General features: G+C 37.9%; 2 protein-coding genes across 2 annotated transcripts in view; one reads left to right on the plus strand and one right to left on the minus strand.

Moving 5' to 3' along the window:
- The window catches only part of kcnq1.1 (potassium voltage-gated channel, KQT-like subfamily, member 1.1), a 47,903-nt gene extending 41,160 nt beyond the window's left edge, over window positions 1-6,743 (plus strand). The window contains exons 14-18 of the mRNA XM_085357444.1: window positions 3,225-3,300; window positions 5,170-5,264; window positions 5,463-5,509; window positions 5,621-5,682; window positions 6,489-6,743. Coding sequence (XP_085213570.1) covers window positions 3,225-3,300; window positions 5,170-5,264; window positions 5,463-5,509; window positions 5,621-5,682; window positions 6,489-6,743 — 535 coding nt within the window. The remainder of the gene's footprint in view (window positions 1-3,224; window positions 3,301-5,169; window positions 5,265-5,462; window positions 5,510-5,620; window positions 5,683-6,488) is intronic.
- Window positions 6,744-10,987: 4,244 nt separating this feature from the next.
- Window positions 10,988-11,551, minus strand: cdkn1ca (cyclin dependent kinase inhibitor 1Ca). Its single transcript, XM_085357455.1, has 2 exons — window positions 11,185-11,551; window positions 10,988-11,091 (listed from the first exon to the last, which is right to left on the minus strand). Exons 1-2 carry the CDS (start codon window positions 11,549-11,551, stop codon window positions 10,988-10,990), a joined length of 471 nt encoding a protein of 156 aa, XP_085213581.1.
- Between the last annotated feature and the right edge of the window lie 2,103 nt (window positions 11,552-13,654).

The raw sequence follows: 13,654 nt of genomic DNA on the forward strand, positions 1-13,654 counted from the left end.
TGAGGCAAAAATGTAAAGCTCAATAGAAACTTTTTTGAAAATCTTTTTCACATTGCATTTTTGTTTATACCAATCACATGAAGCATTTGGAACAGGGGCGATTCTAGGATCAGAGCTTTGGGGGTGCTGAGCACCCAGAGAGCTGCCCAGCCAAGCAAGATAAACTGTACTCGTCACGATGAGACTTCTTCCCTGTCTCTGTCAGTCCCTGCATCCTTAAATGTCTCCAGTTGTCCTGAGTCCTCTCTGACTGTCTCCTTGGTGCATTTAACCCCTGTTCCTCCCTGTCCTCGTCCTCTGTTGTCTTTGTTTCCGTTATCAGTCATCATAATTTTACCATCTCTGTGCAAGTCTGCAAATTTCTTTATTAAATCATAAGATTCTTAAATTCATCAAGTCTCTCTGTGCCTGGGTCCTCGTCACAAAACATGACATCACTGTTTTGTATATTTTAACACAATTGAATCCCCACATTTGTAAAAGAAAAGAAAAACCACTTTTTTAAAGTCTGTAACAAAACCATCAAATCAGATAAAGGTTATTTAAATGCTGCAAATAAAGAATGGATTGGAATAAAAAAAAAACACAACGTTTTAATATCAGTCATTTTCGACATTTCAGCATAAAAATGTCGACAGTACAAAAAGCGGAGTTCATGTGCCTTTAGACCTTTCAAAAAAGCCACAAAAAGCACTCGAGGAATGTTCAACAACCATTATTTGCTTGGGTTTCATATTTTTTAAAGCACAAATTTCTATGATGAAGACAGACTCTGTGGGCTACATTATTGATCACTACTACTAATAAATATAAGGCAGGGGTTTGAAGATACACAAAGTGTAGATTTCAGCTGTTTTTGGAAGTCTTCTCTCTGAGTTCATTACATACCTTGCAGAAGCAGACAGCAGCAAAATGAGTTTTTCCAAAGTTAAAGAATTGCATGTATTATTGCATGTAACCCACCTGTATTTACTTATATGTTATATTATCAATTATTCTCAATGTAGAGACACAGTCAGTCAGAATCCATGTCACCTTAAAAATTTTTATGGATGTTTGCCCCTATTTGAAAAGTCTCCTCATAACTCATAGTGATAATAAAACCATTGGTACAATACTGATCGTAAGAGTAACTTTTTGAACTGTCAAAGCATGACAGCTAATAATAATGAATTATTCATATCAACACTTTACCGAGTTCTTTTGATTCCTCAGAGGCATCCGATGGAAGACAAAACACTGCTCAGTAGACCATTCTAAAAGAATATATGGCACTAATAGTAATCAAAATGCCTTTACTGCATTAAATAGCACATTTAGGTGCTATTTAAATAGCACTGTATATATTAAATAGCACAATCAAGTATCCCCTAACGGCTCCAAAGACATCCTTCTAATCTTGCTAAGGCTTTAATCCGTGGGATTTCATTCCACTTATCAAATTTAGGGTTGCAGGTGGGATTGGAGCCTATCCCAGCTATCATAGGGCAAAAGGCAGAGTACACTCTGGACAGGTCACCAGTCCATCTACAGGGCTGCCGCAGAGAGAGACAGACAATCATTCATTCTCACAATCATGGCTAATAGGGAATTTAGAAATTCCAATCAACCTAAACCACACGTCTTTGAGAGATGTGATGTACTCAGAAAGAACCTACACATGCATGAGGAGAACATGCAAACGCCACACAGAAACACTCCAGTCAGCTGGTGGATTTGAATTCTGATGTTGACTTAAAAAACTGCCCAACATGTTGCCTGGTGACTCCAGTGGAGTAAAGATCAAAACTTTTGCATCTGCAACACACATATATATGCAGACTAAATGATTGATGTACTCAGACCATGATAATGATCAACATTAATAAAGTTCACTGATGGCTGTTACTACAAAAAAATGAGAGTGAAAAATATGCTTACTCACTTCCTTCAAGCCCTGTAGAATCTCACTTCTCAACACATCAGGTACTTATTTTGAAGCACTGAATATCTAATGTCACCAGGACATTAAAAACTGCATTTATAAAATCACCCATTAAATCTGATAAAAGAAATGAAAAAAATGTTTGCTGACTTTCCCCAAACAGGATTTAAAAAATCTTTTTCCTTTGGGTGCTTTAAGCGTCATGTTTGTCTCGAACCACTAATGTAGCTGACTATTCGTTAAGATCTCTGTTGAACATAAAATGATCATAGTGACTTTGGTTTCTACTGAGGAAGCCTAGAATACGTAGTCCAGCACATAATCCCCTTTAAATCTGTACAGAGTTAATTACTAAGCTTGCTAATAGGTAGACTTGGATGCTTTAGATAGAGCAAGGCTAAGCTCCTCTTTTTATTCTTTGTGCTACGTAAAACAAACTGTCTCTTAATTCCAGTCTTAGATCTCCTCTTTTTAAGTTTAATAAGCTCCATTTCCAAAATATTTAACAATTTCTTTAAGGATTATAACCTTACAGATCCCTAGGATGTTCACATCACAGTGTTCATTGATGGTAGATGAAAATATTAAAGAAACATCTTTGATATTCAAATGCTTCCTTTTTTTCTGAAGAAGTCACAATTTGCCATTAGAGCTAAAAGAAATTTGTCTCACTGCCTGGCTTCTGCTTATATCACTACCACTTAATCCTTTTATGATGTAAAATGGATTCTATAATAGTTCAGGAACACATTATTGACGTTTCATAGTGCTAATTTGACAAAATGTTATGAAAGCTGTATGTGAAAATCAGCCCATTGCATTGCCTCTGAAAAGTCCATTATGAGACTCTCACCTACCTTGTTATACACCGGACTTAACAAAGAACTCGCTGCGCTCCCACCTCACATACTCGCTCACTGCTTTTCCAGGGTAATGAGCCTGTTAAGTAATACCTATTTAATAATTCCCACAACATAATAATGGAGGCTAAATGCCCGACAATCACTCTAAGCTTTGTGCTAATGATTTTTCGAGAAATGTGCAGACCTTGAAAATTACCCGCCTTTGTTCTTTCTGTAACTCACCTTCATCACATTCAAAGGAAGACAAGTAATAGAGGAGAGGCTTTTGATGTAGATGGAGCAGTAATAATGAAACTTAATATTTTTGCCTATACTGATAAGAGTTCAGGTATGAAGGTTAATGTCTGCCACGTTCATTCAATTCAGTGAAAGAAGGGGTGTAAACAAGTGTAACAGGTTGAAGTCGACCAACCTTGATGCAAATGTGTTTTTCACAGACTCACAGAGTCTCACCGAAAAGCCATCCGGGTGATCCAGAGAATGCGTTATTTTGTGGCCAAGAGAAATTTCCAGGTAATTATTACAATTTTTTTTAATAGCAAAAGAGAATAATATTCACACATTGGGAAATAATTGATGTTTATGTGCTCTACTTAAAATTGCGTAACCTATCTGCATACTCTGAACACCTGCTAACAGCTTGGTTTCACTAAGCAGTATTTATTCATTTCTAACATTTCAGTAGTTATTAACTAAGTACTGTACTGTTATTTACTGTCACACTGTCACTGTGCAAACATCAAACACAACAAAAGAGATTGGGGAGCAACAATAATACACTTTGCTCCAGGGTCACAGCAAGCAGTGGTTCAGCTGAGTTTGCAAATGAGCAGTGGTTCAGCTGAGTTTGCAGATCAGCAGCATCATTATAGTAATAGGTTTTTGAATTGGATGTGGAAAAAAGATGAGTACATCTGGATATGAGTCCTATACTGTATGTTTTTTTTTCTTTTAGATGATGTTAGTAACGCTTTTATGACTTCTCTAATTCTAATCAAAAGCTCAAGCCATGAAACGCTAGCTGTGCCACAAGAAAAAGCTTGTATTGGATTGTTTCTAATGAACAAAAACTGAAGAGACAATCTCAGGATTTTTTTTATTCTGTTTCGGTTGTAAGTTAATGTGGCAGCTATGGCATTTTTGCTTTGCTTTCAAGTATAAAAAAAATTAATTCCACTTCACTTTATGTCCAGCTAACCTCTGTTCAGTGGTTTGTTTGTTTTTTGTTTTTGTACAGGCTTTGTTCTTTATCAGTCAGTCACAATAACATTTCCATGATATTAAATTAATAAAAATTACTGTATATACAGGATTTACTTTATATCTGGTTTCTAAACCTCACCAAACATCTGTGGAAGAGAAGGAGCACTCTCTTTCTGTTCTAAACTTTTACATTTTGGGGCATAATTTTAAAAAAAAATCGTCTGGGCCTTACCAGATCTTTAAATGATTCGAATATAACTTCAGGGGGGAAAAGTGTGACATACCAAACTTTATGATTATTTATTTAACAAAGAACCAAGCCAAAGAAGAAGCCGTGGATGAGAAACTAAGTATACCTCATGATTCAGTACGCTGTAGAACCACCTTCAGCAGCAATAACTTGAAGTAATTGTTTTCTACATGACTTATCAGTCTCTCATGTCATTGTGGGGGAACTTTACAGCATTTTTTACGTCTTTACAACATTTGCAGGCATTCATTCATGCACAGCACTCTTAAGGCCCCTTTTTTTCTCTGCAATTTCTCTGAGCATTGCACAGCCTGACCTTGGAGTGAATTTGCTGACATGTCCATTCATAGTAACTCTAGAAATTATTTTGTATGTTGTCCATGTGTGAATAATCTTTCTCCCTGTGGAACGATGGACTTAAAATTGTTTTAAAGTGGCCTTGTAACACTTCCCAGATTAATGAGCAGCAACAATTACTTATCTAAGATAAGATCGTTGCTATGGTCTTTCCTCGCTGGCTTCGTATTAACACACTGCTGAATGCTCCAGGGCAGTCATCAAACTTGCTGATGAGCAATAAGACTAGTGCACTAATGTTACCCTTTTAGTTTCTATGAAAGCAGTAAGTGTGTACTTAGATTTTCACACACTGTCTCCTGAATTTTGGCTTAGTTTTTGTTAAAGAAATAATAACAAACATGTCATGTCATGTGTTGTTGTTCACCCGAGACTTGACTTAACTAATTTATTATTTCTATGCCATGAGTAAAACCTTTCTTTTTTTACATAAGTTTCTTTGACAGAATAATTTTCTAAAGAATATCCAGTTTCTGGCATGTAAAGACATTCGTACGGGTTTGATCCTGACAAGACATTTGTAATAAAAGAGATGACGTTTTGATTAAACAATCTGAAACTCTCTGTTGTAGCAAGCTCGTAAACCGTATGATGTGCGAGATGTGATTGAACAGTACTCCCAGGGTCACCTCAATCTCATGGTGCGCATCAAGGAGCTTCAGAGACGGTAAATGGTTTAAATAAGATGAGCTTCATGTGAATTATATCCCCTGAGTACAGCATGGATATATGTGTACAATACTGTCAAAGGCAAAGAGATAAATTTAAAAAAAAAAAGAATGGAGAAGATCTAGGAAGATGAAAGGGGAAGTAGAGAGAGTGTGTAAATATTCCTCTAACTTAAGGCTCCCATTGTTTCCCCCAGACTGGACCAGTCTTTAGGGAAGATAACTTTGTTCCAGACAGGTTCAGGTAATGAATCACTCCACTGACTTCTCGAAATACATTACAGCAGCTATGGTACAAACCACAGACCTAATCCTTCTGTCTTGTTATTTACTTGACTGTTGTCTGCCTCTGAAGACCGAGCCAAAGACAAAGGCAACAACTCTATCGGATCCAGACTCAACAGGATGGAGGACAAGGTGGGATTTGTGCAACCTCAGTGGAAAAATACAGTAACACTCACAAGCCTTGTAGAGTTTGAGATTCTTTCTTTTCTTTGTACAAGAGAAAAGTCAAATATTTAATTCCGTCTCCATTTATCTTGCACTATAATTTGAGCTTTTATAGCCGTTCACAAGGGTTATCCCAAGAGGATGTTTACAATGACAATTTACAATTCAGTGAACCCTTGAAAATAAACTGCATTTGGGAGTTTTCTGGGTAATGCAACAAGAGCTGCCTTTGTTTACTGTAATGTAACATGAGCCACTATGTATGTGTGCACATGTGGCCTCGTTTTTGTTGATTCAAATATAAAACTTTAAGAGCCTGTTCCAGTTCTGTGGCATAAAAAGAGGAACTGTTTGCTTTCATGTATTTCAAAGATGCATCAAAAAAAAAGAAAAGAAAAAGGAACACAATGTGCAATTCCCTCCCTGAGTTTTTATATACATCTGTGATTTTTTTCTCTTTGTTATTTGTGATTGGATGAAAAAAAGATCAAACTGCGTCTAAAGCTTTTAAAGAATTTTCATCTCATAATCCTGTAATAAACATCACTTTAGTTTGTGTTTCATAACTGACCATGAAAACTACAATCATTAAAATAATTGGCCCAAACTAAAGATGCTGTTTGTGCCACACGGGTTAATTAAAACTTTATGAACAACGTAACCGTAGCTCCTTCGTTTAACAAGTAAACAAACCTAATTTAATTTTAATTACTAAGAGGCACTGTTGGTGTCATAGCTGTCACTTAAATGAATATTTGATTGAACTCTTACAGATAACACACATGGACCAGACTTTGAATCGCATTGTGGAGTCCCTCGCATATCTGCTGGAACAGAAGGATGCTGGTGGCGACGGTGGGGGCGGGTCAAGGCTCGGACCGACCTGTAAAGTCCTCCCCAGCCAGGACAGCCTGCCAAGCTATGACCAGCTATCTTCACCCTCTTTGTATGCCTCCTCCAACACCGCCAGCACAGTGGTCTGCCCCAACCCGCCCCCGAGCACCACTGGCAGTCAGGATGAGAGCTGATGAAACCAATAAGCAAACACCAAGTTTTTCTTCTTTTAGTATAATATAAGATATTTATGATGAATGTCCCAGCAGACCATGGGGAATATGGACATCTGTGAGAGAAAAACAATAATTCAACACTGCAATATCTCTTAAAGATTGCTATTAGATCTTTGTAATTGCCAGGTTTGAGTATTGTACTTAACATTTATTCAGGTTAATGCCAAAAACCCTGCAACTTCAACCTCCATTCTTCCTGTTTAGCATATGCATATGTAGAAATTATAATAATTTGCAGTAACTTTATTACTCTTAGGGGCCTTACATTTCTATATATCACTTGAAAATCCCAAATGAAAGGCTGTTTTCACTGTTTTCCACTTTTTCACTTTTTTGTTAATGTGAAGATTTCCTTTCTCTTTTGACAATAAAATAATGCAGTAATCATAATCATGCCTGTGTGATGTGAAGCAAAAAACTTTCAATGGTTCATGTTTTTATGAGCCAATCCTGTTACAGTCTGAGTTACTTTTTTTCTCAAGCATTATCCTGCAATAGCATATGATTTATTTCAGTAAATCATTTGATTAGGTAGAGGATCAACAGGGGGTTCTCACCCCCTTGGGGGACACACCCCTAGGACTTAAATATGGGGCTCTCCACCCTTTGACCTTATAACTGAAGAAGCTTCTTGAATGAGAGGTCAAACATCTTCAAGCAACTTGAAGAAGTCCAGACGCTTTTCTTTCCAAGCTCTTTAGACTATGTCAGTAGTCTCTCTTCCCCCCAGTGGATGGTAATGGTACTTCAGGTGGGCTGTTGTTGAAAGTGAATTTGTATGCTATGATATGATATGATTACTTTTCTGGCTGATTTCTGATCCTGAATTTGCCTTATATATCCATAATAATGGGGGAAAGTATGTAGAAAGAAAGGGGCTATGACGTGTCATAAGCAATGAGCTAAATTGCAACTAAGGAAAAACATGACCTTTGGCTTATATTATGACCAAAGCTCTAATGAGAGGTTTGGGTGAGCCACAGAAAACATCCAGGTTTCTGAACTGATCATGGGAGTCTTAAATTTAGGAAGTGCTGATTTACATTGTAGCTGACCTTTTTACAGACTTTTTAATCTGCATTAGTTTTTTAATCCGTAAAAGCTTAAGGTGCATATATTGCTTTAGAATCAATTATTATATTATTTTAATTACTATATTGATTACTGAAATTTCAAAGCAAGATCGAATTATTGAGAAAGAAAAATGCAAATAAACTTCCCAAATCTGGAATAAATAAAATATCTTAAAGTCATCACTACCAAGCCTTCTTTGAAATAATACATTAAACTGCATTCATCTTTGAGATTGTTCTTATACATTAATAGGTTTTACTTAAATATATGCCATTATTTACTATACAGTTTCAGTTACTATTTGTTGTTTAGCACAACTTTTACGTAGCAATAAAAGATTGAACTAATTATTACTGAGTGTCTATGTATTGAGTCTGCTGGCCTCGAGCAATCTCTCACTAAAACCAGTGAGATAAATATTTGAGTTACAGAAAGACATTTTTCTTTTGTAATAGGTATTTTGAAGGAAAAGCAAACAAAAAAAGTCAGTATTTCACACTAAAAATGAAAGCAAATAATCCAACTAAGAGTCCTTGTCTTGAATGTCTGGAGCACCGTTCAAGTCACTGCTTCCACAAGTATTTTGCATCACTCATGTTTTAACACAATGAGGTGGAGCTGTGTGTCGTGTCCTCGCCAGCTTATTGAAACAGTCAAAAGCATGGCTAATACCATGCTCTTTAGACAGCTGACCTTTGAGCGGCAGATGGTGACCTTTTCCCTGCTGACCATCCGTGGGGTGTCCAGGCATTCCTTCATACAAGTACCCATGTGGAGAAAGGGCCCAAATGACCATCTGCCTCTGGTGTGGACAACAATGGGCTGCACCCTCCTAAAGTGTGCTGAGGGTGCTTGGCCTTTGTGGCGATCAGGAAGAGGGTGAGGGGAGAGTTTCATTACAGGGAGGGCGTGGATTGTTTGGGATATTGGAGTAATCTGCGTTATAAACAATCAAACAATACAGAAAGTCATTATGTCCTAAAGCTACAATGAACTGATTTTTTTTTCATGTTTCTTTAGCATCTGCTTAGGTGAGGCAATTTGTAAGGCACATTTCATACAGAAAGAAAAAAGAAATAAAACACTAACATGCTAATTTTGCCAGCAGTTTGCTTCGCATCAAAGGATACAATTTCCTCAGATTGTATTTGTTGAGTGATCAAACACAAGTGGAAGTCCTAATGCGTGTCTTTTCTGCAATTTCTTCTACTTTGGACAATTTAATGAAATCCCAATCAGCCAAAAACAAAGCAGTACTCTTTGCAGGATGCTTTTTGTTTTTTGTTTGTTTGTTTTTTAATCAACCTATGGGTCATTATGAAGGAACAGTTCTTGTTCTCTCAGCAAAATCACTCTAGAATTGCATGAAACAATCATTGCAGGCTTGTTAGTGACAGTTAAATTCACAGATAATGTACTGATGCTTGTAATGCTTCTCTTTCAGGAATGTAATTACTGCTGGAGTTGGAAACCTGGGAATCCTCTATCCTATGGGAACCTATGGACCCATGGGACAGTTTGCTATTTATTTTTGACACGTTTATTTGAAAAATAAATCCACTGGAACAAAGTGAATGATCATTTGTCTCCCATTCAGAAATAACACAGTTAGCAACGTCACCGAGCCTTTTAAAAGTGTTATTGTCTTTCTTTTTTCTTGCTTGTGTAGCAAGTATGAACAGGTGGCCTTTGGGAAAGTGACATTTGAGCAATCGTAAGGCAAAGTAAGAATAAGCGTAAGTGGTATTGCTTCAGGCACTTGTCAAGGATGATAGCAACTTTGACTATGAACAGGGACTAAGTGAAAATAGAAAAGCCGAGGGAAGACCTGGGGGTGGGGGGGTCGAGGAGTGCCAAAGGCTGATTTGCAGGTGAAATAGATGGCACGCTCTGCTTTGTTGCTATTATCCTGCTCTCAGGCCAGATGGCCTCTTGAAGTTCTTTAGAGCTGAAACCCCAACACTGCAGGAGTGCACATACTTATGCGGGATTTGGCTTTTCTAATGGGCTAATTTGGCAATTACAGTTTATATTAATGGATATAATTTAAAGCCTGACGGCACATTTCTTACAATTGTGATTATGAAATATCTCATAATAGAACCCAGAAAATGCAATTACTCTGAAACAATTTTCTTCTTTGAATTGCTAAACTTACAACCCGAATAGTTTTTTTTTCTTCTATGACTTCAGAGAGAGAGCGAAAGAGAGAGACTTATTAACCTACTCATCTGTGTCTGCTGCAAAGACAGCAAAAAAACACTAAAGATGTACTCTCTCATAAGACTGCAGTCATATTGAAAAACCAATAATTTAGAAATCTGTTCACCAAAGGGCACGGCTATAAATAGATGAACATTTTAGTGTAAGAAAAAGCAGTCTCGGTGTCTTGCATATAAAGACAAGACTGACAACACGTTTGACAGCCGGAGGATAAAAAGATTAAGCTCTATTCAGTGTCAGCAAACTGTCACAGTGCAAAATGTGGTGGACATTGTTTTGGATATTACCAATCTGTAGTTTTTACATTGTGTATTATTGATGTGCTGCAGTTCTCAATGTATGTCTTAGACAAGTATAGATCTGTAAAGTATTGACTGGCAATCATGCATGAGCTTCTGAATGGCTATGTCTGATTTTATCAAAGAAAGAGTTTTTAGAGATAAAATTCACATTAAAAAGGTTTGATATAGGAGATGAAAATGAAACTATCACAAATTTGTTACTTTACACGAAAAGTTTCCTGGTGTTAAAAAAAAGTCAACAGGCATAAAATGTAATGATCAATAATCACAGTTTATTAAAACTGTAATATGCACAGAAATGTGCTACATATTCATTTTATATAACAATAATGACCTAACAAAATAGTGCTTTTTTTAGAACAAGTTAGATTAGCAGCACGAGTGTATAACAGATTTTTTTAAATGCCAGTGAAGAACATTCATAACATCCATAAATAGAATAAATATTCTAATAAGAGATGCAATCTAAAAAAACAAAACAAAAAAACTGCTAAAGAAAAAAAAAGAATAAATAAAATCCACCAACATACAATAAAATAAAATAAAATAATTTGTTGTGGGGATCAAGTCCATGAAAACAAATAGTCATTTTCAGCTGCATGTTCATCTTAAAGTCTTGCGCAGAGCTGCTTCATTAGAACCGACGTGAAAATGATTCGGAATGCTCTTGGCTCTTGTTGTTGTCCTCCTTCTCTTTGCGAAATAATCTGAAAATCGGAGCGCGAGATTGGTCAATATCTTGGCATTACATTTGTCGATAAGCCAACAAACAAAAGCCAACGGGACTCATTTTCCTGTACCTGTGATCCGTGCATTGTCTTTGAGACTGGCTGCCGGTTTGGAGAGCCTGTGGAGCATCTCTTCAGTGGGACTCTTGCGCTTGTTGGTTATGTTGGAGCAGTTCTCCTGGTCGGTCCCTGCGCCGTCTTCGCCGTCGCTCGGCCTGTCCCCACCTGAACGGTGGGCAGCGTCCTTCGGCCGTGCGGCTTCCTCCCACTGAAACCGGCCGGGCAGCGGGGTTTCACACTCGAAGTTAAAATTCCAGCGCCGCCTGTCCTGCTCAATGATCTCCTTAAGCTTCAGCTTCAAGTCCCGGCGCAGCTGGCTGTGGTCCACCGGGCCAAACAAGCTCCTGCAAACAGACTCCCTGCGCCTGGTGGGCTCCATCCTTCAAATGGTTACGTTTTTGGTGGAGATAGTGGTGGTGCACTCTGCTCTGCTCGATACTTGACTGCAGGTTGATTTAAAGGCTGCAGGGCGCAAAACTTTTTTGTTTGTACACAATGACAAGACTTCTGATTGGCTGTTGGAGAGGGACAGCTGTGGTGTGGGGGTTGCTGGTGGTGATCCAATCATTGTGTGACGAACTCAGCTGAAACACTGGATAAAAGCTCCTGATTGTGTTTGTTAGTCTGTCCTGTCTAGTGGTCACAGAAGAATTTCTTCTTACTCAGCATAATCCAGTTCAGTTATGTTTTATTTATTTTGAATCACAACAAAAGTTACCTCAACGCACTTTAAATTTTAAGGTAAAGACCTCACAATAAAACAGAGAAAAGCCTAACCATCAGATGACCCCCTATGAAAAAGCACTTGGTGACAGGAAAAACTCCCTTTTAACAGCAAGAAACCTGCAGCAGATCCAGGCTCAGGAAACCGATCATACTGTGGAAGAGAACAACAATAAATTTATTAAAATATGAGACCTCTTGCCTCAGTGAGATTTACCTACCTTTATACATGTGAAATAACATTTTTTAAAATTAATAATAACTAGTGATTAAATGCAAACTGGTGTATAAACACATAGAGACTGAAGAAAAACACTCAGTGAATCACAGGAAGTCTCCAGCAGCCTACACCTATTTTAGTGTAACTAAGACATTGAGGATCACCTTAGCCAGTCTGATCTATAAGCTTTATAAATAAAAAATATTAAAAATTAAAAGAAGAAAAGCTTAGAGCTTAATCTTAAAAGTAGAGAGGGTGTCTGTCTCCCAAATCCAAACTGGGAGCTGGCTCCAATGAGGGGGGGCAAGCTGAAGTCTCTGCCTCAAGTTCTACTTTTAAATACCCTAGGATGCCCCAGCATGAATGCACACAAGCACATTTATAACCCATGCATGGCTGCAAACTGTCAAGAAGTACAAACCAACACTAAATTGTTTGCAATTATTTCTGTTTATAAAATGTTTTTGTTTGTCACACCAGATGGCAAAATGCAGTTCAGTCCCCACGAGCTGTGATTAAGTGGTCTGTGAAGCTAAGTTGGGAGACTAGCTTGAAGGAGATTTTAAATTTAAATCAGGTACGGTTTTGCTTTTTTGCAGGCCTATTCTAAGACTGAATGTAAAAAGATGGCGGTAGCCACATGTTTGGTGACAAGGAGCACACAATAAAACAATAAAACACTCAGCCTCAAGCTGAGTGTTTTATTGTCGGTATCTTGATGTCTTGAAAGCAGAACTGATGAGTTGGGGGTTGATCTGACAGTGAAACCTCATGTTAGTAACAAGCTTGGCCTACCGTGAATTACACCCTGCCATCCTTCGTCAAAAAAGAGAACATTATCTTGTTATTTCTTTAGCTGACATTGGAAAAACAGGAACTTTTCTCTCATGTAATTGTTTATCTAATAGTTAATTACTTTAGTGTAGTATGAATGGCTGTGTGGGGGGGGGGGGGGGTAGTGAGGGGCAGTCTTTATCAATTGGAAACGTTGGAAAACTTATACAAATACAGTTACATTTCTGAAAACTATGCACTCCTTCACATTTTCTGAAGCTGTCCAGGGGACTGGATTAGAGTCTTTGCTAAACTGGGGGCAGCATTCTGGCTCCCAGGCCTTGTATTTGACCCCCCTGCCTGGGGCTCTGCTTTTCTCATGGACATTATCTATTCTGCTTTCCTGGGTGTTCAGCTAGTCTGTTCTTTACATCACTTTCACTTTCCCAGTACTGACATCACTGCCTGCCTCCTCCCCGTCTCCGCCTCATCCGAGTTGGTCAGAGCTACATCAATCTTCAGCTTCCAGCTTCATCTTCACCACCACCAGTGTCTAGACTCGGAAGAGTCCTGTCCTAAATCCTATCACCACTGGGATTCTGTTCTTCCATGATGGATCATCAGAGTCTGATCACTAAATGTGTTAATTTATTTCTTTTTCTCAATAAATCATGTCCAGTTCTTCCAAATGATCTCTCCTCATTGAACCTCTTTCAGAAGCCTGAGGAGGCACTTCTGTTTTGGCTTTACTTTTCAGAAAATGGA

Source organism: Diplotaxodon limnothrissa, linkage group LG1 (genome assembly GCF_057381915.1).
Source record: "Diplotaxodon limnothrissa isolate DT_005_m linkage group LG1, D_limnothrissa_male_GT1.1, whole genome shotgun sequence".
Classification (NCBI taxonomy): Eukaryota; Metazoa; Chordata; class Actinopteri; order Cichliformes; family Cichlidae; genus Diplotaxodon; species Diplotaxodon limnothrissa.